This window comes from Glossina fuscipes, unplaced genomic scaffold (genome assembly GCF_014805625.2).
Source record: "Glossina fuscipes isolate IAEA_lab_2018 unplaced genomic scaffold, Yale_Gfus_2 26, whole genome shotgun sequence".
NCBI classification, from domain to species: domain Eukaryota; kingdom Metazoa; phylum Arthropoda; class Insecta; order Diptera; family Glossinidae; genus Glossina; species Glossina fuscipes.
In genome coordinates this window covers 1803254-1821660 of record NW_023998421.1, presented here as the reverse complement: position 1 = coordinate 1821660, position 18407 = coordinate 1803254, and the positions used below count along the sequence as shown (strand labels likewise).

At 34.1% G+C, this 18407-nt stretch overlaps 3 protein-coding genes across 7 annotated transcripts in view; 2 read left to right on the top strand and 1 right to left on the bottom strand.

Moving 5' to 3' along the window:
- Positions 1-836: 836 nt before the first annotated feature.
- LOC119635314 (trans-1,2-dihydrobenzene-1,2-diol dehydrogenase) lies at positions 837-3449 on the bottom strand. Its single transcript, XM_038030087.1, has 4 exons — positions 3094-3449; positions 1617-1908; positions 1301-1547; positions 837-1231 (listed from the first exon to the last, which is right to left on the bottom strand). The coding sequence occupies exons 1-4, from the start codon at positions 3299-3301 to the stop codon at positions 968-970; spliced, it is 1011 nt and encodes a 336-aa protein (XP_037886015.1). The 5' UTR covers positions 3302-3449; the 3' UTR covers positions 837-967.
- A 145-nt stretch (positions 3450-3594) lies between these two features.
- Positions 3595-4818, top strand: LOC119635377 (transcription termination factor 4, mitochondrial). Its single transcript, XM_038030177.1, has 2 exons — positions 3595-3690; positions 3751-4818. The coding sequence occupies exons 1-2, from the start codon at positions 3640-3642 to the stop codon at positions 4549-4551; spliced, it is 852 nt and encodes a 283-aa protein (XP_037886105.1). The 5' UTR covers positions 3595-3639; the 3' UTR covers positions 4552-4818.
- A 7007-nt stretch (positions 4819-11825) lies between these two features.
- Positions 11826-18407, top strand: part of LOC119635272 (ATP-binding cassette sub-family C member Sur) — a 53131-nt gene continuing 46549 nt past the window's right edge. For 4 of the 5 annotated variants that reach the window (XM_038029988.1, XM_038029987.1, XM_038029986.1 and 1 more), the window contains exon 1: positions 11826-12025. In XM_038029988.1, the coding sequence (XP_037885916.1) occupies positions 11862-12025 (164 nt within the window). In that variant the 5' untranslated portion in view covers positions 11826-11861. Of the gene's footprint in view, positions 12026-13807; positions 14371-18407 lie in introns of those variants that run through there. The other variant, XM_038029989.1, reaches the window with a different exon arrangement.

The window sequence follows — 18407 nt, the reverse complement described above, 5'->3', positions numbered from 1 at the left end:
TATAATTTATTCAATTTTTAAATAAAAAAATATGAGAATAAGCCGATCACTGTTAATGATACGAATGTGCAGTGATGTATTAAACAATGCATGTATGTTCTTAAATTATTTTAACTCTCGATATTGGAAAGCAAATAATTGAAATTTTAGCAAAGGCTTAGTAATTATAGGTTATACAATTACCTGAAGGTAAGGAAAAAAGCATTACCTAGCAAAAGACCAATAATAAGAGAAAAACTCCTCTTGTCCTCATATACTTTCTTGAGTACTTTGAATCTTGGATATGTCAAATTCTTTCTTGGATACTTGTAAACAAATGTAAGGAAAGAGGAGTATACCTTAAATTAAAAACTGTATTCAATTATTATTGACTTTACCATAAGGGCATTATTGCGCTTTAACTTTTGCATTTAAGTCTTTAACTACGTGGTTTTATGAATTCTATTCCATTCGATATAAATTGGGGGAAAAATTAGTATTTTTGCATACAAGTGCATTTAGGAAATTTGGATGGGACGGATTATGATACATACTGGAGCTCTAAAATTGTAATATATACATATTGACCAGTTAATAGACGTCGTCTATAGAATTCTCACTCTATATCCACAAAAATGGGAAAAAGGGTGTAACATCAAGTATAGATAGTTTAGATACGGGCGATATTTTGAATGGTTTATCTATCCACCAGCAGTTTTATCAAGAAAAGATCAAAACTGATATAGAAAACCTTAATGCGATGCCACGGATTAACTTCGAAAAAGATTGTGGAAACGTATACTACTAGTACAACAATAAATTCGCTTTTTCTGCCAATATTACAAAAAAACAACCGATGATAATTGAATATGACTTTTCAAATCATACATTTTTTATTCATTAGAAAAGAAGAGTAACGTTTCGACTTTATTGCAGATGCGCAATGTTACAATACTATAATACTTCTTTAACTACAATTATCTTGCAATTATTGCTCCTTGTCCTCTTTATAAATCACACCAAGTTGAGCTCTAATTTCGTCTTCGATTTGAGCGAACAGTAAACTATCGTTATGACTGACATGTTCGCTTTGCAATTTTCCCTCCAAAATGCATTGACGAGCCTCCGCGGCTTCATAACGCAATCCTTCGGAGTTTGGAAAATTTGTAGGGTACTTTCCTTTTGGCAAAACCCATTCTTTCTCTTTACCATCGATGTCAATGATCTTAGTAGGGCTCCAAAATTGCAAAAACTGCAGTTTTGAGAAAAGCAATAATTTTTAAAACCCATATATATTTTCCTTAACTCTCATTTAAATTACAGTTATTTCCCCTTTTGTTCCTTTGATAACAGCTTTATTGTCTAAAAGTCGTTCGCCACTGAAATGACAGGTAGCCTTCCGATTGCCCGAATAGCGTAACTCTGCTATCGCTTCCACATCCACACCATCAGCATTTAAAGTACCTTTGGCAATGATTTTTTGCGGCGGCTCCTGAAATGCCCATTGCGCGCATTGGATAGTATAGATGCCTAAATCCAAGCAAGTACCACCACCTAAACTGTTCTTCCTAATTAACAAAAAAAAAAAAGGCCGAGGCAAATTTATGAAATCCGATTAGATATATTTTCAAACTTACTGTAAACGTTCCACATGCTTTAGATCGACACAGAAAGTAGCGCTCACTTCTTTGATTTCCCCTAAAACTCCAGTGTGTATTTGCTTTCGCAAATATTGATATGCCGGGAAAAACCTCGACCATATAGCTTCCATAAGGAAAAGTTTCTTCATTTCGGCATATTGTATTAATTTCTTAGCCTGCTTGTGATTCATACACAATGGTTTCTCGCATAAAACATGTTTTCCGTTTTTTAACATCAACATGCATATCTCAAAATGTTGAGGATTTAATGCGGCCACATACGCAATATCTAAAAATAACATATGATTGTAACTTTTTAAAATCCTTTGAATTTGCATAGAAGTGCACACAAATTTTCTATCACAGCTGCTGAAACGTGGCTTGAGAGTTATTCGTCAGACATCAAGTAATAATAGATCTCCTTAAGTCATTTAAGATCTTTAGCTAAATATGATCTTCAGGAACCATAGACCGAAAATTCATGAGCAAAATTTTGTTATTAAATAATACAAAATCAATTTAAAATTCGAAGTTTGATTAAATCTTTTATTTCATAGAAAGATTAGAGCTGTTAACAATTACCTCTGGATAACTATCCTTTGGTTATTAAGGACCTCTTTCTGTCACAATTTTTCAAACTGCTTTCGACGAATTAAAGAGGGCTAAACGTAAGATTCCAAAAAATAATTCATGTGACACTTCTAAACAGTTAATATACTGGAAAACATCGTGGATCTCGCAAAAAGTAACACGAAAATTATAAAAGACCTATGTTTGTAGAATCCATTAAGAAATAATTGCCAGTGTCAAAACGCACTTGCAATCAATATCTTAGCTGATGGAGACATAAATTCTAACCAGTACAAAACTTAGAAAAACCTTCTGGTGAAGGTTCCGGGAACCAATTGCAATTAAAGAGCTTAGGAAAATGCTTATAATCTGCCTTTGTGTGACAGTAAGTTAAAGCGAACATCTTAGCAACGTTATTGCTGACACTGACCTCTAGGTCCTACAAAATGTGGATTGTGAATCAAAACTCTAACTCATCTCACTTTTCCTAACTAAAATTAATTTTTCTTAGGCGTTGTTGGCGTTGTTGTCCTTTGAAAAGTTTAGGCCACTTCCAAATTCTTAGCCGGGAGAATCCTCGTCATAGATATTACAAGGCTGAGCAGATGGCGAGACGAACGTACTTAGATGCATTGCAAACTTGAAACAGGCCAAGAATCTATCCGCTTTATGGGCTCTTAGAAGTCTGCTTCTGCTCTTTGCAATCGTTTTAACAAAATGACACTCATCCTGCGATGAAGCATACAAAGATAATCCGTTTGAGAGCGTTATGAGAATCTTCAGTATAACAATAACATTGCTATTTATTTGCAGATATCAGTGATATTCTTTCACATTAATCCAATGGAGAATTCCTTTCTCCCTTTTCTCCCATTTTTTGTTTTCATTTTTCGTTTATACTCACCGATATCACCGCATTCAGCTAGCTCGGAATAGCTGCCAAAAGCATTTGGTATTTCATGCTTCCTGGCAAATTCTTCAGCTCTTTGCTTGTCACGAGCTGCTACAGCTACGATTTGATGCTCATCAAATGGTAAGGTGCTTAAAGCAACGCAAAAATCGTGACTTATTTTACCAGCTGTTACAATTCCCCAACGTAAAGCAATCGTCATATTATTTTAGTTTATTTTAGTTATCTAAAATATCTTTTAAATAAAATATATATATCTGCTCCGTTAATATAATTTCGTTTGCCGGCTATTACTATTGCAACAACAAATGCAAATATGGAAGCAACAAGATTTTTTTTTTATTAACATGTAAGGGTTTGCGATATTTTACAACTCTTCACAATTAATTTTCAGAAGATTCGGAGAATATTTTTTGCAACCCTTGTTTCTAAAGTGAAACCTACTGTGCGTCATGCGCGCATTAGACGACAGCTGCTTTTTGTTTTTGTTTACGTCCAAGTTATTCGAGTTAATCTTTGAATTGTTACTATTTTGTTGAGATGTTTCGATATATGTTCTTAAAGTCGCCAAAAACTTGTGTAAATCTAAAAGTGCGTACATTATTTAACCTAATTTTTATCAATTTTAATATTTTCTATATAAAAACTTAGGTTTTTTCCGTGAATCTTACTCAGAGTTCAGCCGAGAACATAAATGATGATAAATATAAATTTCTATCCGAAGAACATATAGCAGAGGCTGTAAAATTATCTCCAGCACTTTTTACGGTCCCGTTGGAAAAATGGCGGACAGCTCATGAGACTTTCCTTAATCACGGTTTGTCAACTCAAAATTTTCTACAAATTGCCACTGGTAATCCCAAAGTTTTAATGCGTTCACCAAAGAAAGTTATTGAGGCGCTAGAATTTTGGCGTACTTGTCAATTCGGTGAATATTTTCTATTCCTTTTAATTACCAAGTATCCTGAATTGTTGGATGTAAATGATCAGCAGAAACTACTGAGGCATATTTCTTTTTTAAAAAGTTACGTCAATACCGATAAAAATGTATGGAAACTTTTAATGACTTGTCCATCCTTAATGCAAGATTCTGTAAAAAATATTGAAGCCAGAATGTCGTATTTCAAAGATGTGATGGCTTTAGAAATACCGGAAGTTATTAAATCCGAGGCATTAACAAAACCCTTGGAGGAAATTAAATGTCGTCACATATTCATGAAGAGATTATGCTTATTCAAGCCAAGACCGAAGAAAGTAGATCCCGATGAATTCACCGACAATCCCCGTTTATATAAAATTACCGATACTTCAGACAAAACGTTTGCTACGAAAATATGTCATGTGACTGCAGAAGAATACGAAAGCTTTAAAATATTGTTTCATAGAGAAATGCAGCGCAAGGAGGAAGAAAATGAGAACGAAGATTTATTAAGTGATGATGATGGCAATTAATTTTGAAGTGATATGAAAAATATATTTAATTAAAATTCTAAAATCTGTGTCAAATAATTATTGCAAATTGCAATACAAGTGTACGAGTATGTCGCTAGAGAGATCGGCACAATTACCAGGTTCAAAATGTCATTCAAGAGAAAGATATCAAATTGAATTAATTTAATTTTGGGTTTCTAATATAGTATAATTTTATTACCTCAATCTCAAGACAAGCATGAAGCACTTTTCGCCTTGCTCTATGAAAATTAAATTGAATTCGAGTCTATTTTTTATATCCAGCATCGATTTACTAGATTCACTCTTGCAGCCACAAGATACAGCGATAGTGTTTAAAGCCTTTTATTGTTTGCTATAAACTTTAAAGTTCCCAATGTAAAATACTGTACTGAATACTTGGAACTTAAATAAACAAGGACAAATAAACAAGATGAGCTCTTTAATGGAGGGAAATTGTTTTCGTAGGGACTCAAAGCAGTTAGAGGAAAACCTTTCTTTCAATTCATTGTAGGAAAGATTTTTAATGGCCATAATCTTGTTGATATTTAACTCTAGCTCTCTGTTCGGGCAACATTTATTCAGAGTGTTTTACATTCGTCAAGGTTTTTTTTTTTTTTAATACGGGCTGTTCAATTTATTGACTTTTTCCTTGACGTGGTCGCTTTTGCACTTCATCATCTCCTCTAGATGTTTAGTGTTTTGGAAAATACACGAACTGAACTTATTTAATTTTACAAGTTATCCGCCTGAGTGGCAAGAGTCTCGACTTTGAACGGAGTCAAAACTATGTTAAAAAAAGTAACAAGTTTTGTCTTTCAAAATTTACCAAGGACACAAGCCGAGAGAGACTTTTTACATAGACCAAACAGATGTGGAATAACGGAATGAAACAACTAAAATGCATTCAAATGGTAGAGAGAGATATATTTTGCACCGAGAGAAATACTAGCAAAATAGCTAAACAATGTACATATTGCACAAAATAAATATCGTTACTCTAATTTCATTTTAATGAAGAATTTATTTTTCTTCTTGCTCACTCACTTAATGATAATGTTATCATTTTCATTGAACGAATTTCTGGCATTTTTCCCTTTTAAAAGCGATTTCTGTTAGTTTGAAAAATTTGTATTCGATTTCAGTTCTCTTAAGATTTGAGAGTGATAATGTATATAAATAATATAGATGGTGCTTTTGCGAACAGCAGTCAAAAGCTTTTGGAAAACAAGCTTAAAATCTATGCATTTATGCTGGGAGGTAATGCGTAGGAACTCATGGCACATAAGAAATTATCTACAATACAAATTTGATTGTAAGATCGATAGCTAAATATATAAATATAAATATACAACTGAAAATATAATTTACGAAATTTAGGAAAAAAAACAAGCTTTAAATGAGGACCGAGATAATGCTTGCGTTGAAGATTGCAAGGCAAAAATCATGTCTGTTTGCTGCGCTGTCCTTGTCGTGCATTGCATTACACGTTCTGTAATAATGTCGCGTTGCAGCGATTCCGAAATTGTCCATCAGGCATATATGAGTTGACGAAATCGTAGAAGAACTCGATGTAATCTAAAGGAATATGAAGGATTTTTCACTGTTAAGGAAAGCATAAGTTATTGTACAACACGCTTTCCCTTTTTCTTTTAACATGGCTGCTTGAAAATGGATCGGTTTTGGCCACTTTTTCGACCACTTTCCACATAACGCCTTATTTTGAAATGCTTTTTTATGAGCTCTTTTATATGGATTAAGTGAAATTGTTCAGGACATGAAATTGTCCATGGCTCGATATAATGTTTTCAATTGTTTCTTACATTGATTTTTGAATTATTTTCCATTGTTTTTTCATCCTTATTCGTTCTCTTTTTCTCAATTCAAATCGTTGTGTTTTTTTTTCAGAATTTATTTTGTACATTTTTTTTTTTTAACTTGTCAACTATTTTATCGCAACCCTTTCTACTATTTGTTCTGTCGTAAGAGATTAAGCAAATAAAATATTAGGAATGACGGTTTGTACTTGTAGTTGTTTTGCATCGGGAAGTCCTCTGTGAATCGTGTTTCCAAATATATTTGATGCTAAGTGGAAAGAAACTCGAATCCTCTTCGTTCGTTGTTGACACAATTATTCTTTTCGGAGTGCTTGGAGCAAAAGCTCGAATTGCACGGAATTTGATATATTTGTCATATAAAGGCTTATTTTTTGTTATAGAAGGGTAATCAAAAATTTATTTTTCATACTTGAATACAATTCTATACCCATTCTTTCCTCCAAAGATCCCAAAAATGCCAACGCATTTAACCGATATCCGAGGGACAGACAGACATGCCTAAATCAATTTAAAAAAAGACGTTGAATGCTCGGTAAGCTGGCTGGTAAGAAAGACTCAGAAATAATTTAAAAAAAAAGAAATAATTTTTCATATAAGGAGTAGAAAGTATTAACCAATTAGTGCAAATAAACTGATTTAAGACTATTTCAACTTAATTAAATTAAGAATATATGTTAATTAAGAGTTTATTTATATACAAATATTTTTCAGTTCTAAGAGTATAAACTCAATTATAAAATTTGCGCAAATTCTCTTCATTTTACTCGTCATTGCCTCTCATTTTAACTTTAATTAAAAATGCACTTTAGATGCATTGAAAGCTAAGCAAATTTATCAAAAAAAAAAAAAAAAAACAATAACAAAATGTAGCGAAATCGGAATTCGGAAGCAAATGTTACGGTAAACAAATAAGAAAAAGTTGAAATTTTTACGCAAAAAAAGAATGCGGAAGAAAAAATATGACTACACTTATATCCCAATGCCATAGGAAAAAATGATTATTTCACGAGCTCTTCATCTCCTAAGCAAGTCTGTTGCTGCCCGCGTTAGGACTAATATAGCTAGACTTGAAATGGTTCGACAGCAAAGGCAGAGAACTTGCTTATGGGGCAACAAGGTTTCAGAATTTTAACAGATACCTTTTTCAAATCGCTTTTAAGACTTTTCCTGCTTCTGCCGGTATTTAAGCGCACATCTTTCGCACAATTTCTGATTGATAGTACACTCTATGAGAAGCCAGAAAACCACAGCTGCCGAATATCAAATCACAATTATCCAGTTCTACAAGAAAGCACTAATACTTACAACTACTTTTAGTATTTTCACTTCTTTCTGTACATCTTCGATCATATATTCTACCTATACGTCGAAAACTTTGACGCATTTCTTGTCCATCACTGCAATCGAATTTCAGACTATAAGCACGCATAAGAGTTCGATCTTTGTGCTGTGTCTTAAGTGAGTTAAGGAGTGACATAATTGATAACGAACAATTTCGAACAATCAGCACTAAGAGGCATTGGTGGCGAAGGCGGACAGTAAAAACATAGAATCAAAACTAGACCACATAGTATTCGCCAATTACATGCTAGCAATGATATATCTACGAGTGAATGGAAAATTATTCTAATTATGTAAAAAGTTTCCTGCAATAGCAAGTTGGTAGATAGTGCACGACCTGTAGATTAACATAAGAGCTACTTGTCACAAGTGATAAGGAAGTGTGAAACGGTTAATAGCGTGAGCCAGCGAGTGAGAGGAGGAAAACTTCTATAGATAAGATTGCGGTTTGCTATAGGGACGTTGGTCGACGGCACAAAATCCGACCGATCACAAGGACACCTCTGAGATATGTTTTTTACTATTCTTTCTTTAGACAGCAATTTTTTTTCCTTTCGCTAACCTCTTAGAGAAAGATCTCTATTCGTGTAACATTGCGATGGTTAAAGAGAATAGAGGAAAGAGGATGAGATAAAGAGTGGCCGCAGCCTAGTTGCGTACATGTGCAATCGGTAAGTGCTACGCGTTTACGGACTGCTACTATACTACAAGTGCTATCGCATTGAGATTTAAACCCGTGAACGCTGGCTTGTGTAGCGTAAGTGCCAGAACACCAAATATTATTGAATTTGAAATTACTTTGGATGCATTTTCCCTTTGCATTAGCGTTTTCGTTTGTTATTAAAGCTTTGCCTGCATTTAGGCCATTTTTGGGCGTCTCCTTATGTCAAATAGGCTTGCAGTTCTTCGTATATCCACGACCTCAATTGCTTCTCTATACGGGTTTTTGATTTTAAATGACATTTTTTTATGTTTGAATGCATTTGTATGTACTTCGTGTTGATCGTTATTCAGGCTGTTGATCGGGTTATTCGCTTCTTCTAAAGGCAAATACTATTTTTTTTTTATTATTAAATTATGTCAATCAACTTGCACTTGATAAAAGGTTCTCTTTGTGATTTGCATTCTCTTCACTTTCCTATCATTGTTTGCTTGCTTCGTGTGCTTTTCCACGTATAATGCTCTCATGAGTTGAGAAAATTTGAATTTCTTGAGATGTCCATATCCATTAATTTGTTTTACAGCTTCAGGGACGAATGGAATTTTTTCTTTCATTTCGTTTATTATATACCCTCTTCGGCCCAATAAGTTCTATTTTATTGCCAAAATACGTCGAATCATAACTCAGTTACATTACATATACATATACATAGTTTATTGATAGTAGATGAAATATGGACTAATAAGGCATACAAAGGCTATACGTCAGGTTATTGGGAAGAACAAACCAAGACCAAACAACAACAACAAATCGGACGGTAAGAATTTCTCAATAAATTTAACGAATCATTAGACAGATATAAATACGGACGTACACAAGACCATACAAGGGCAGGAATTTGGTTATGATCAGATATATACATATATATATATATATATATACATATGTATGTTATTATTATTATATTTATTATTCATTCCAACTAATATAGGGATTAGTGAGAAGAGGTAAGAGCATTATAAAGAGCCCCCCACGCACCATTAAATTACACCTTACACCTCTTTGCTTACTATCTGAAAAATCGCTACGTGAGCATAAGAACACAAGATAGACAGATAGACGCTTCTAATCCTCCAAGTCCTTTGCGGAGTTGTATACATCTGCACAAAGTTAGTATACCCTGTTGCCACAAGTAGTGTAGATTATAACAATAAATATTGTGTACTTATGATCATCATTGATATGTCGTTTATTTCTCAATTCGCTTAACAAGGTAGCATTGATTGTACGGTCTTTTAGACCACAAAAATAATTATCTTTTTCTAATATGTGCACACAAACCTTAATGGGAGAAAGGAAACAGGAAAAGAATTTTTATTGAAGGTTAAGGAGTGCTTGCTCGTACATACTTATGACCACATAAATATCGCAAGATATTCGTTCAACTTATAGGTAAAGTAAACAAACAAATACAAGCAAGCATGCATCACCAATTAAAACACATGTTTGCTCTAAAATGATTTATTTTGTAAACAAGTCCATATGATGATGCAAAGCATTTCTTCACATATACACCAAGATCTTGATTTGCGTCGTTTGAGATTCGCTTCTCGAATGTTTCTATTTACGATGACCAAAGTTTTTCTGTTTGTTCGGTACACCATTTATCCTCCTCTCCTCTTCTTGTACATCGTTCGAACTAGCAGTTCACCTAATTCGAAATTTTGATTTAACGCATATCAAGCGTTACATACGTCGAGACATAGACATAGGGATATGTAAAATAAGATTGCTTTGATAGCCTTAAGTGCTCAAATTGTCTTTGCTTTGTGATAGTTTCTACCTCAGGCCAATTTCTTTTTTTTTCCATATAGCTTTTCATAGCTTCAAAGAATATTGTGCTAAAAGTGCCTGCAAACGATAATTAATTTGAATGATTTTCTAAAATGTATTCTAGGTCAAGGTGGTGTAATAAGTCAGTTCTCATTTTTTGCGGTGATCAAGCATAGCATTCAAACAAAATTTTCGTATTACGGTAAGTTTTTCGTCCAAACTGATTCTAAAAGACTTGAAGTATGCTTTCACCTAAAGATTTGCGTGACGCATTGACAAATCTTCTCCCGCCCCTTCTGCATGTAGCGTTTTCGTATTATTCAACAATATGTTGCTTATCTTCTTTTAAGCTGGGAATAGTTAGTAGAAGAAAATTGAGAATTGAGGGAATTGCAGAGAAGAAAATAGCAAAAAAGATAAATATGTAAAGCAAGGTTAACAGCGTTGATCCATTTCATCGCGGTCTACATTTAAAGAGCTGTTTGCGCGACATTCATTTATTTTCAGCCTGGAAAGTCATCTAACGTCTTTCTATTTTCGTAAACTGATCTTTGTGTTTTGCTTACCTCTTCTATCCCTTTACTTTCGTTCCCTCTTCAAATTTTAGATCGTTTTGCTTATATAACATCACCTTATTATTTCTTAATGAATAACGAAAGGATGTTGCCAAGTAAGACGGGGATATACAGTTCAGCTCCAGGCGGCTGGCTACCAATATTCAGGTATACGAATTTATTCATTCATAAGATTGAAAGTCTTATGTAAGAATATTTGCATAGGTTGCAATTGCACGTCTTCTTGAACCAATTATTGGCCATTAATCTGATAGTATTCTTGCATCTTCTTCTTCTTGCATTTTTTCGCAATTTTCAAAAGCTCTTGCAATTTTTTTAATCGTGAGCTGAATAACAATTGTTTCTGGTCGCATCTTTAAATTGTTTATCTTCGCGCGAATATTGTTTCACTTTGTACACACCGCCACTTCTTTTTAAGTTCCTGTCCAATATTGATGCTGTGTAAATCCATGTCTTTTAATAGAAACAATTTCGGATGCACATCAAGGCTTTGGTGTGCATACCGATGAAGTCGTTATTGTGAGAATAAATTAATGAATCGTAAAAAGCATCGTGCAAACCCGAAAACCAATCATTCTAAAAAAATTTAATATATATTGAACAGTTGATAGTCGGATCTGTTCGGAACACTTCGTTTTTTTTTTGCATGATAATATGCTAATATTCGTTGTGTAAACATATTTATTATTATTATGTTATTTTTGTTTGAATGAAAGCGCACCACATGGAAGAGACGTTCTCTTGATATGTGAAGTGGAAAATTTTTTTATATTTCGAGATTTTCTTTACTTACTCGAACTTATAGCTCAGATATATGTGTATCTTTGCGTCGGCCGGTTGATCGTGTACGGTTCGAAAATCTTCACAATTTCAAATATTTCTCCATAAAAGCCCTGAATTGCTAACAAAAGATTTCGAAAATATGCAAATTCAAGGTCACTTACTTGTCAAATAAATGCTTCTAAAAAAGTTTGTATAAGTAAAAATTCTTATGTGTATAGGAAAAGTTGATGGTGACGAGTGTAAATTGGAAAATTATTAAAAAAAAAAAAAAAGACAAAAAAAATGGTTTATACTATCTCTTGTGATACTGAGAATGGAGACGTTCTACTCGAACAAATCGGAATCAATATTTGTAGCATTAATGCCGTTAAATGGGAGGCTTCTGCTTTTGCTTCAATCATTTTGTTGACAGTGAACATTTACATCTTGTTGAAATGGAAGAAAAGGTAAGCATTGACAGCTTCGAGAGTTGACATTTTTTGAGAAAAGTAAACTATATTCTCTTGTCATAGCGCGAACGAGAGCAACAGGCCACAACAACCTTTTACAATATCTCTTACGGATATGATAACATATTCGATATTTTGTCGTTATTTATCGTCAGATATTAAATTCTGCTTAACGCGTATATGATGCATGTTTGTGCGATTCTTTTTAATCTTTCCGCAAATAATGAGCAAAATTCGAGTGCATTTAAAATTTCAAAAGTAATCATATTTCATGCGACCCAATAATCCCGCTAAATGTCAAGAAAGGATGCGAAGAAGCGAATGATATGTTTCGAGGTTTCGCCAAGGGATTACCGGTAAATTACTGTCTTTTTCTTGGGTTTTCGATTTTCAAGTTCAGGTCGTCGCCCTTCTTAGGTAATTTTTTTAAGGATGTATTGCATAGTTCACTTACTTGAATTTGAATAAATTTCGACATTATTCGGAATTTTGAGATTTAATTATCTGTACAAACGTGCATGCGATCGGATTGTCCTTTTTCCACCGAATCATTACGACATGAACGTTAAGATGTTTTTTGGTAGCAAATTTTCGATGTTGCTGTAAATTCCAGCAATTTGAGATGGCTTAGGTATATAGACTCATCACATAAGTGAAGACATCAAGATGTTTTTAATTCAGGACTTGTGTAAACATTCAATCTTGGGACAACTATTTCTGCCAAATTTTCCGCATAAATCTGCGCTTATTTCACCAATAACATGAATACTCTCTATGAGTAAAGTCACTGAGGGTTCGTAGTTTGTTGGATATTGGATAAGACAATACTCCTACATAGAGCTAAACTAAAAAGCTCAATAAACATATACAGCGTGATCTTGCGCGACTCACTTACGTTTGTCATAGTAAATCGAGAGTGTCAAGAGATGTGTGACTGCTTTGTTAAGATCACATATCGTCCAAGACGGCATTATCCACTTTGTGCCAAAAAATGTCGGTACTTGCGTTTCGGTAGGGTTTTGCGTCGAGGGTAAATGCCATTTTCATGCTTAAAGATAACGTTTCTTTCTCGAAAACTACACTCCACAGTTAGTAAAAGTCCTTTAGGAACATCACATGCGACTTCTTTACATCAAATGCACGCTAGTTCTTATTTACAAAGTCATTGAACAATATGTGAACTTCATTGCCCATGCAATGAAGTTTATCGTGAATTCATTATTTTCCCAAAAAGTTTCAATCATTTCTGTACACTCGACAGCTCTGCATGTGTTGTGTTCCAAAAAATAATGACAGGATCTACAATATACATGAAGATAATAACTTGATCCACATCTGTATTAAGAGCGTATTTTATTTGTGTTCGCATTCGGTACCACAAAATGGATGAATCCATTCTAGTGGAAATTTCGTAAATTCTAAATTTCTATTTAGTCATGTATTTTCAAATACCCTCTTCGTTAGCATGAGTTTCGAAAATGATACACACCTGTCCGCCTATTCTTCTCTTAGCAATATGTCAAAATTTGAATAATTTTTTGAAAACATTCATACATACATTAATGTAATATAATTAATTTTGTTGAAAAACTGCATTTTTTTACGTTGCAGTAAAATACTTTAAATTGAGATTTGAAAATTTTGAAAATTTTCCAACATGTTTTTGTACTTTGCCCGAAAATTCGTATCGTGCTCACTATCAGCGGCTATAAACCAGCTTTAGTGTAAGGCTATTCCGAATGGACAAATACCATTCCTTCAATTGATGAGGTACTTTACATACCCTACCTAGTAGCTTGAGCTAGAGTGTATGTAAAAAAATTCGCCATGAAGCAAATGCAATTTTTTGCTTGAGCAAAGAAAATTGCTAAGCAATCGGCACATGAGGCCTCTGTCAGGTATGATAAACGTGTTCTACTATTCATAAAATTTCAATTTTATTCACCCATATTTCATATTATTTCATTAATGCAATGCATTTATCATTTGAGCTTTACGGATATAAACGGGCCACTGATAATAGTCATTACATTGATGGCAAGCAAATGCGTACGTAACCATGTTCGTGGTAAAGTCTTTAGGTTGGTGCGTTTGTGCGCTCACTTACTACGAACTGCATTAATGCGCTGAATTATGTACGTGGTTGTGTATCTGAATTGAAATACATAATAGGGGCGCTTTAGGTGCGTTGCGGTGCATCTATTTGTCTGCCTCGCTCTCTCTCATGTTATGATGCGGTTACTTCCAAACGGATTTTGGCGGTGCATGTTGCGGCGCTCGTGGTGTCCGAACAATACTAGAACTTATTGAAAGGATTCTGCAATGAAGCAATGTTTCAGAATGTAAGTAAGTGGAGAGAATATGTTTACTAAGAAGATTATTATTATTCAGTCACTTATAAAAGATGGAGAATACATCTACACATCGATTATGACTTTCTCGTGGTCTATTTTCAACCATAGTTGCAAAGCTTGCTGATTACTTGCCATCTTTTTCCTACGACATCGGAAGATTTTTTACAGCGAACGAACGATGAATCACGAGATTCTTAGTCGGTTTATTTCTATTCGTGTAAACTGAAACGAAAAACTGTTGTGCCTTATGGGTAATTAATTGCATTCGTTTTATAAATCAAAACAGAGAGAGATAGCATTTTTTCGTATATTAAAACGATGTCATGAAATTTGAAGTTTTAAATACGTCTAGCTACTCTCAGCCATTCAGCCATTAAATACCCTACACCACATTGTCTAATACAGTTCTTATTGTATCCCCACCACTGTAAGCTGGAGGTACACCCATTTTGTTTTTATCCTTGATCAGCGTGAAATTCTGAGTTCAATTAGCCATGTCTACCCGTCCTTGCGTCCATGTGTCCGTGTGGTGCGTGTTGTTGGCACTCTCTTCGTCGCAAAAATGAAGATATTGCGGTTATCAAATAAAGGAACTTGGAGAGTGAGAATGCGAAAAACATAGTAGTGGAGTAAGTGGAGTAGATTCGGCCGTCGCCGAATATAACTTTCTTATTTGTTTTTATTATAGAACAGAACAATGATACCTTGTTTCAATATAAAAGCATATATTTCAAGTGCGTAATAACCCAACCTAATGTAGTACACATTAGTAGTCCTCACATTGGGTAGGATCCAAAAATAGGCGTGGATCGTGCAAATTTTGTAGAGTTAATTTTGTATGAGTAAAATTTAGACTTTTCTGCTCTACAAAGGATTGATTTTCGTGAAAATCGTTATTAGGATAGGATCTAAAAAATAGGTCGAGATGGTCGAATTTTGGTACAGTTAATTTTTTTATGTTAAATTATTATCATCAATTATTGAAAATTATAACTCTCTGTCGCATGAACTTTAGTTTTCATTACATGAGGGGTTTAAAAAATTGCCCCAGCCAGTCTAAAGTTTTCATACCAATGCTACTTAGCCACTTTTACTGCGAAATTTTGAAAATTGCAATATCTTTTCATATAGGTCATTATATGGGGAGTGGTCGAAGAAGTAGACCGTTCAATAGCGTTTGTCCTGTATCAAATTTCACCAAAATATGTCAAAAATGTAGACCTATATTTTGAAGACAAATTTACCTGGATACACATGAGACGGACAGACAGGTTTAGATCAATTCAGATTGTCATGCTAATCGTTATAATAAAAAATGGGTCTATCTTATGCCCTTCTACGTGTTACATACGTCCTCACTAACTTAATAAACACTGTATCATAAGCGGTGCAGGGTATAATTATACCTTGTTGCCAGGCGGATCCTTATTATTATTCTTGAGAGTTCTTGTCGTGAATGGGGAGCGATCTGTTGCACAGTTGTTGCGGCGTATTGATCTCTCTGTCCATCTGCCTGTCTGTAGGTTGTTCTATTCAACCTAGAGACTTGAAATTTTTGAGACATTTTGCTGAACTGACTAGTTTTGGCGCGCAAACGAACCTTATGGAAAATTGATTGGATCGACCATTTTGGCGGCTATTCTCTAAATAATGCTTTATTTTCGAACATTCTGTATGTGAAAAAAATGAATTTTTTCGAAAAGAATCGTTGAGTACTAATATGCAGGTGCACAAAATTGGTGTGAAAGATATGGATGGCACAGGCCAATTATTTGAGCTCCTCCCGATGTAAGCATCCCAACAGAAAGTAAGCCTTTGCATGTTGAAGACTTCTTCTTACTTTGAAGACTTCTTAGTACTTTGTGACGAAAGTAGGTGAATAAGATTTTAAAATTAATTTCGCTAAATTTGTAATGCATCAGCTCATGTCGTTGCCCTTACCCCATAAAAGCATACCTTTACAGGGAAACAACGTCTAATTTTCGGTATTTACTCACACAAATAAATCAAGAATTGTGTTAAGCGAAGTGATAAAGGGTGAACTAACCTGACTATAATGTTTTTAATTGTTTACCTGTAATTATATATCGACATGTTCGCATTTATCATAACAAAGTGGAGCGGGAAACCATTTCTCTGCATTATCGTTTTAATTAATTTCTTTTACTTATAATCTCGTTTGTAGACTTATTTTCTTTGTTAACTAACTACCTTTTACACCTCTTCACCTTTCACTTTGAAGAATTAAAATATTGCAAACCAAAGGTTTTAATACAAGATTGGAGTGAGACTTACCCCCGTATATATAATAAAAATACAAGAAGTGTTCTTTTCACTTTTAACTTCGATCTTTTGCCTTTGCATGGACGCGCGTTTCGTATTACTTTCTTCGGAAAGTATTTTATGGATTGCTGTTTCCTATGTTTTGGATCAATCACCCGAATTAAGATTCAGCCGTTTATTGTTTGTTGTTCTAATTACGGTTTGTCTACTCCGCTGACATGTCTGGTTGCTTGCCGGTCTCGTCAGAGAGAAAGACGAAAGTTCAATGCTCGGACAGACCTTAACGAAATACGCAGCTTCTGCGCTATATGTTATGCATGAATTCCATTGGAGGTAAAGTGGATTGTTTAAATCTATGGCCGTATTTTCCTAGTCACCTAGTTTTACGTGGTTATCTTTTGGTCGCGTATCTGCGAAGGGAGAGGAATACGAGTTGAACTTTTATTTGTTTTTAACTTTACAAATTTTTCATTTTAAGCATCTCAGGCACAGAGACACGAGGTTCGGGTAATATATACAACTCTGCCTTGCTTAAGTTGTAATGCAAAGACGATCAATATCCTTCCGGGAATGAAAAGAAATCGTATACGCGTTGTAGCTTTTCAAGAGGCCGCTAATTAATTTAACCTTCTGTTGCATTTTGATACCCACGACCAAAGGATCTGGGTCTGTTAATATTGCAGCATCCAGAAAGAAATTCCTTCCTGAAATGAAATGAATGAAGTCGTGTACCCCTATAAAAAAATATCTTCTGCCACATTTTGATGCCCCTGATCGAAGGATCCGGGTCTGTTAATATTGCAGCACCCAGACAGAAGAAATATATATATATATTGCGTCAGCGGCAAATAGTGAATAGATAAAGCCAAGTCTGTCTGCCTGTGCGTCTGTTTAATGTCTGCGTTGTATCGTTATATTGAATTGGTCATCACATCCTACAACCAATTAATTGTTCAACTTTTTTTTTTTTTTTGTAATCATCCATTCTTAAGCGCGTTTCACTGTAAAAAGCAAAGCTTTATTATTTCAAGCATTGTAGAAAAAACCAATCATTTTGATTAATTTTTGAATAAAATTACAATTCTTTATTGTAACCTTAAAAGAACTCACAATAAAATGTATTTTTTTCCCTATTATATGCAGCTCGTTTTTCTCCTTAATATTGTGCGTACAATAAAAAATAAACTTTACAATACATATATATATATATATATATATATATATATACAATTTTATATCGTATTGTTTTATATATAATTAGTTTTGTCTGCCAATGACAATAGTGCCACGTATAACGTATAACGTGGAAGTAGCGCAAAAAGCTTAGCATAGTAAGCTGACGCAAAAGAAGCGAAAATAAAAAAAAAAAAATAAAAAAAAAATGAAAAATAAAAAGATATTAAAAACGTTTCCTTTCCAACATTTTTCCCCTGTACTAGAACAACTGGAATTATTAAATGATGCGAAAAAAATGTCATGCATTTCGTGGTGCTACAGAAATATATATTTATTAGCGTTGCTTATTTTCCGGTAAAAACTATCATTTCACTGTTGTAACGGCTGCAACGCGAGAGTTAATTTTTGGTTGACTGGATACCAGTACTGTTGCTACTACTACTACTACTACTTTTACTACTACTACTACTGCTACGACTGGGCAAGAATAGCATTGTAAGCACTATGGTGCGCGCTGTAAGCGTACACTTTTTGCAGAGAGGGAGAAACGAGACAATAAATTCGAT

Excerpts from the sequence above, each read along its gene's own strand:
- LOC119635314 (XM_038030087.1), bottom strand. The coding sequence starts at position 3,301 with ATGACGATTGCTTTACGTTGGGGAATTGTAACAGCTGGTAAAATAAGT. Across the intron at positions 1,548-1,616 it reads AAGCATGTGGAACGTTTACA|GAAGAACAGTTTAGGTGGTG; the intron begins GTAAGTTTGAAA and ends TTTGTTAATTAG. Across the intron at positions 1,232-1,300 it reads GAACAAAAGGGGAAATAACT|TTTTTGCAATTTTGGAGCCC; the intron begins GTAATTTAAATG and ends TCAAAACTGCAG.
- LOC119635377 (XM_038030177.1), top strand. The coding sequence starts at position 3,640 with ATGTTTCGATATATGTTCTTAAAGTCGCCAAAAACTTGTGTAAATCTA. Across the intron at positions 3,691-3,750 it reads AAACTTGTGTAAATCTAAAA|GTTTTTTCCGTGAATCTTAC; the intron begins GTGCGTACATTA and ends ATAAAAACTTAG.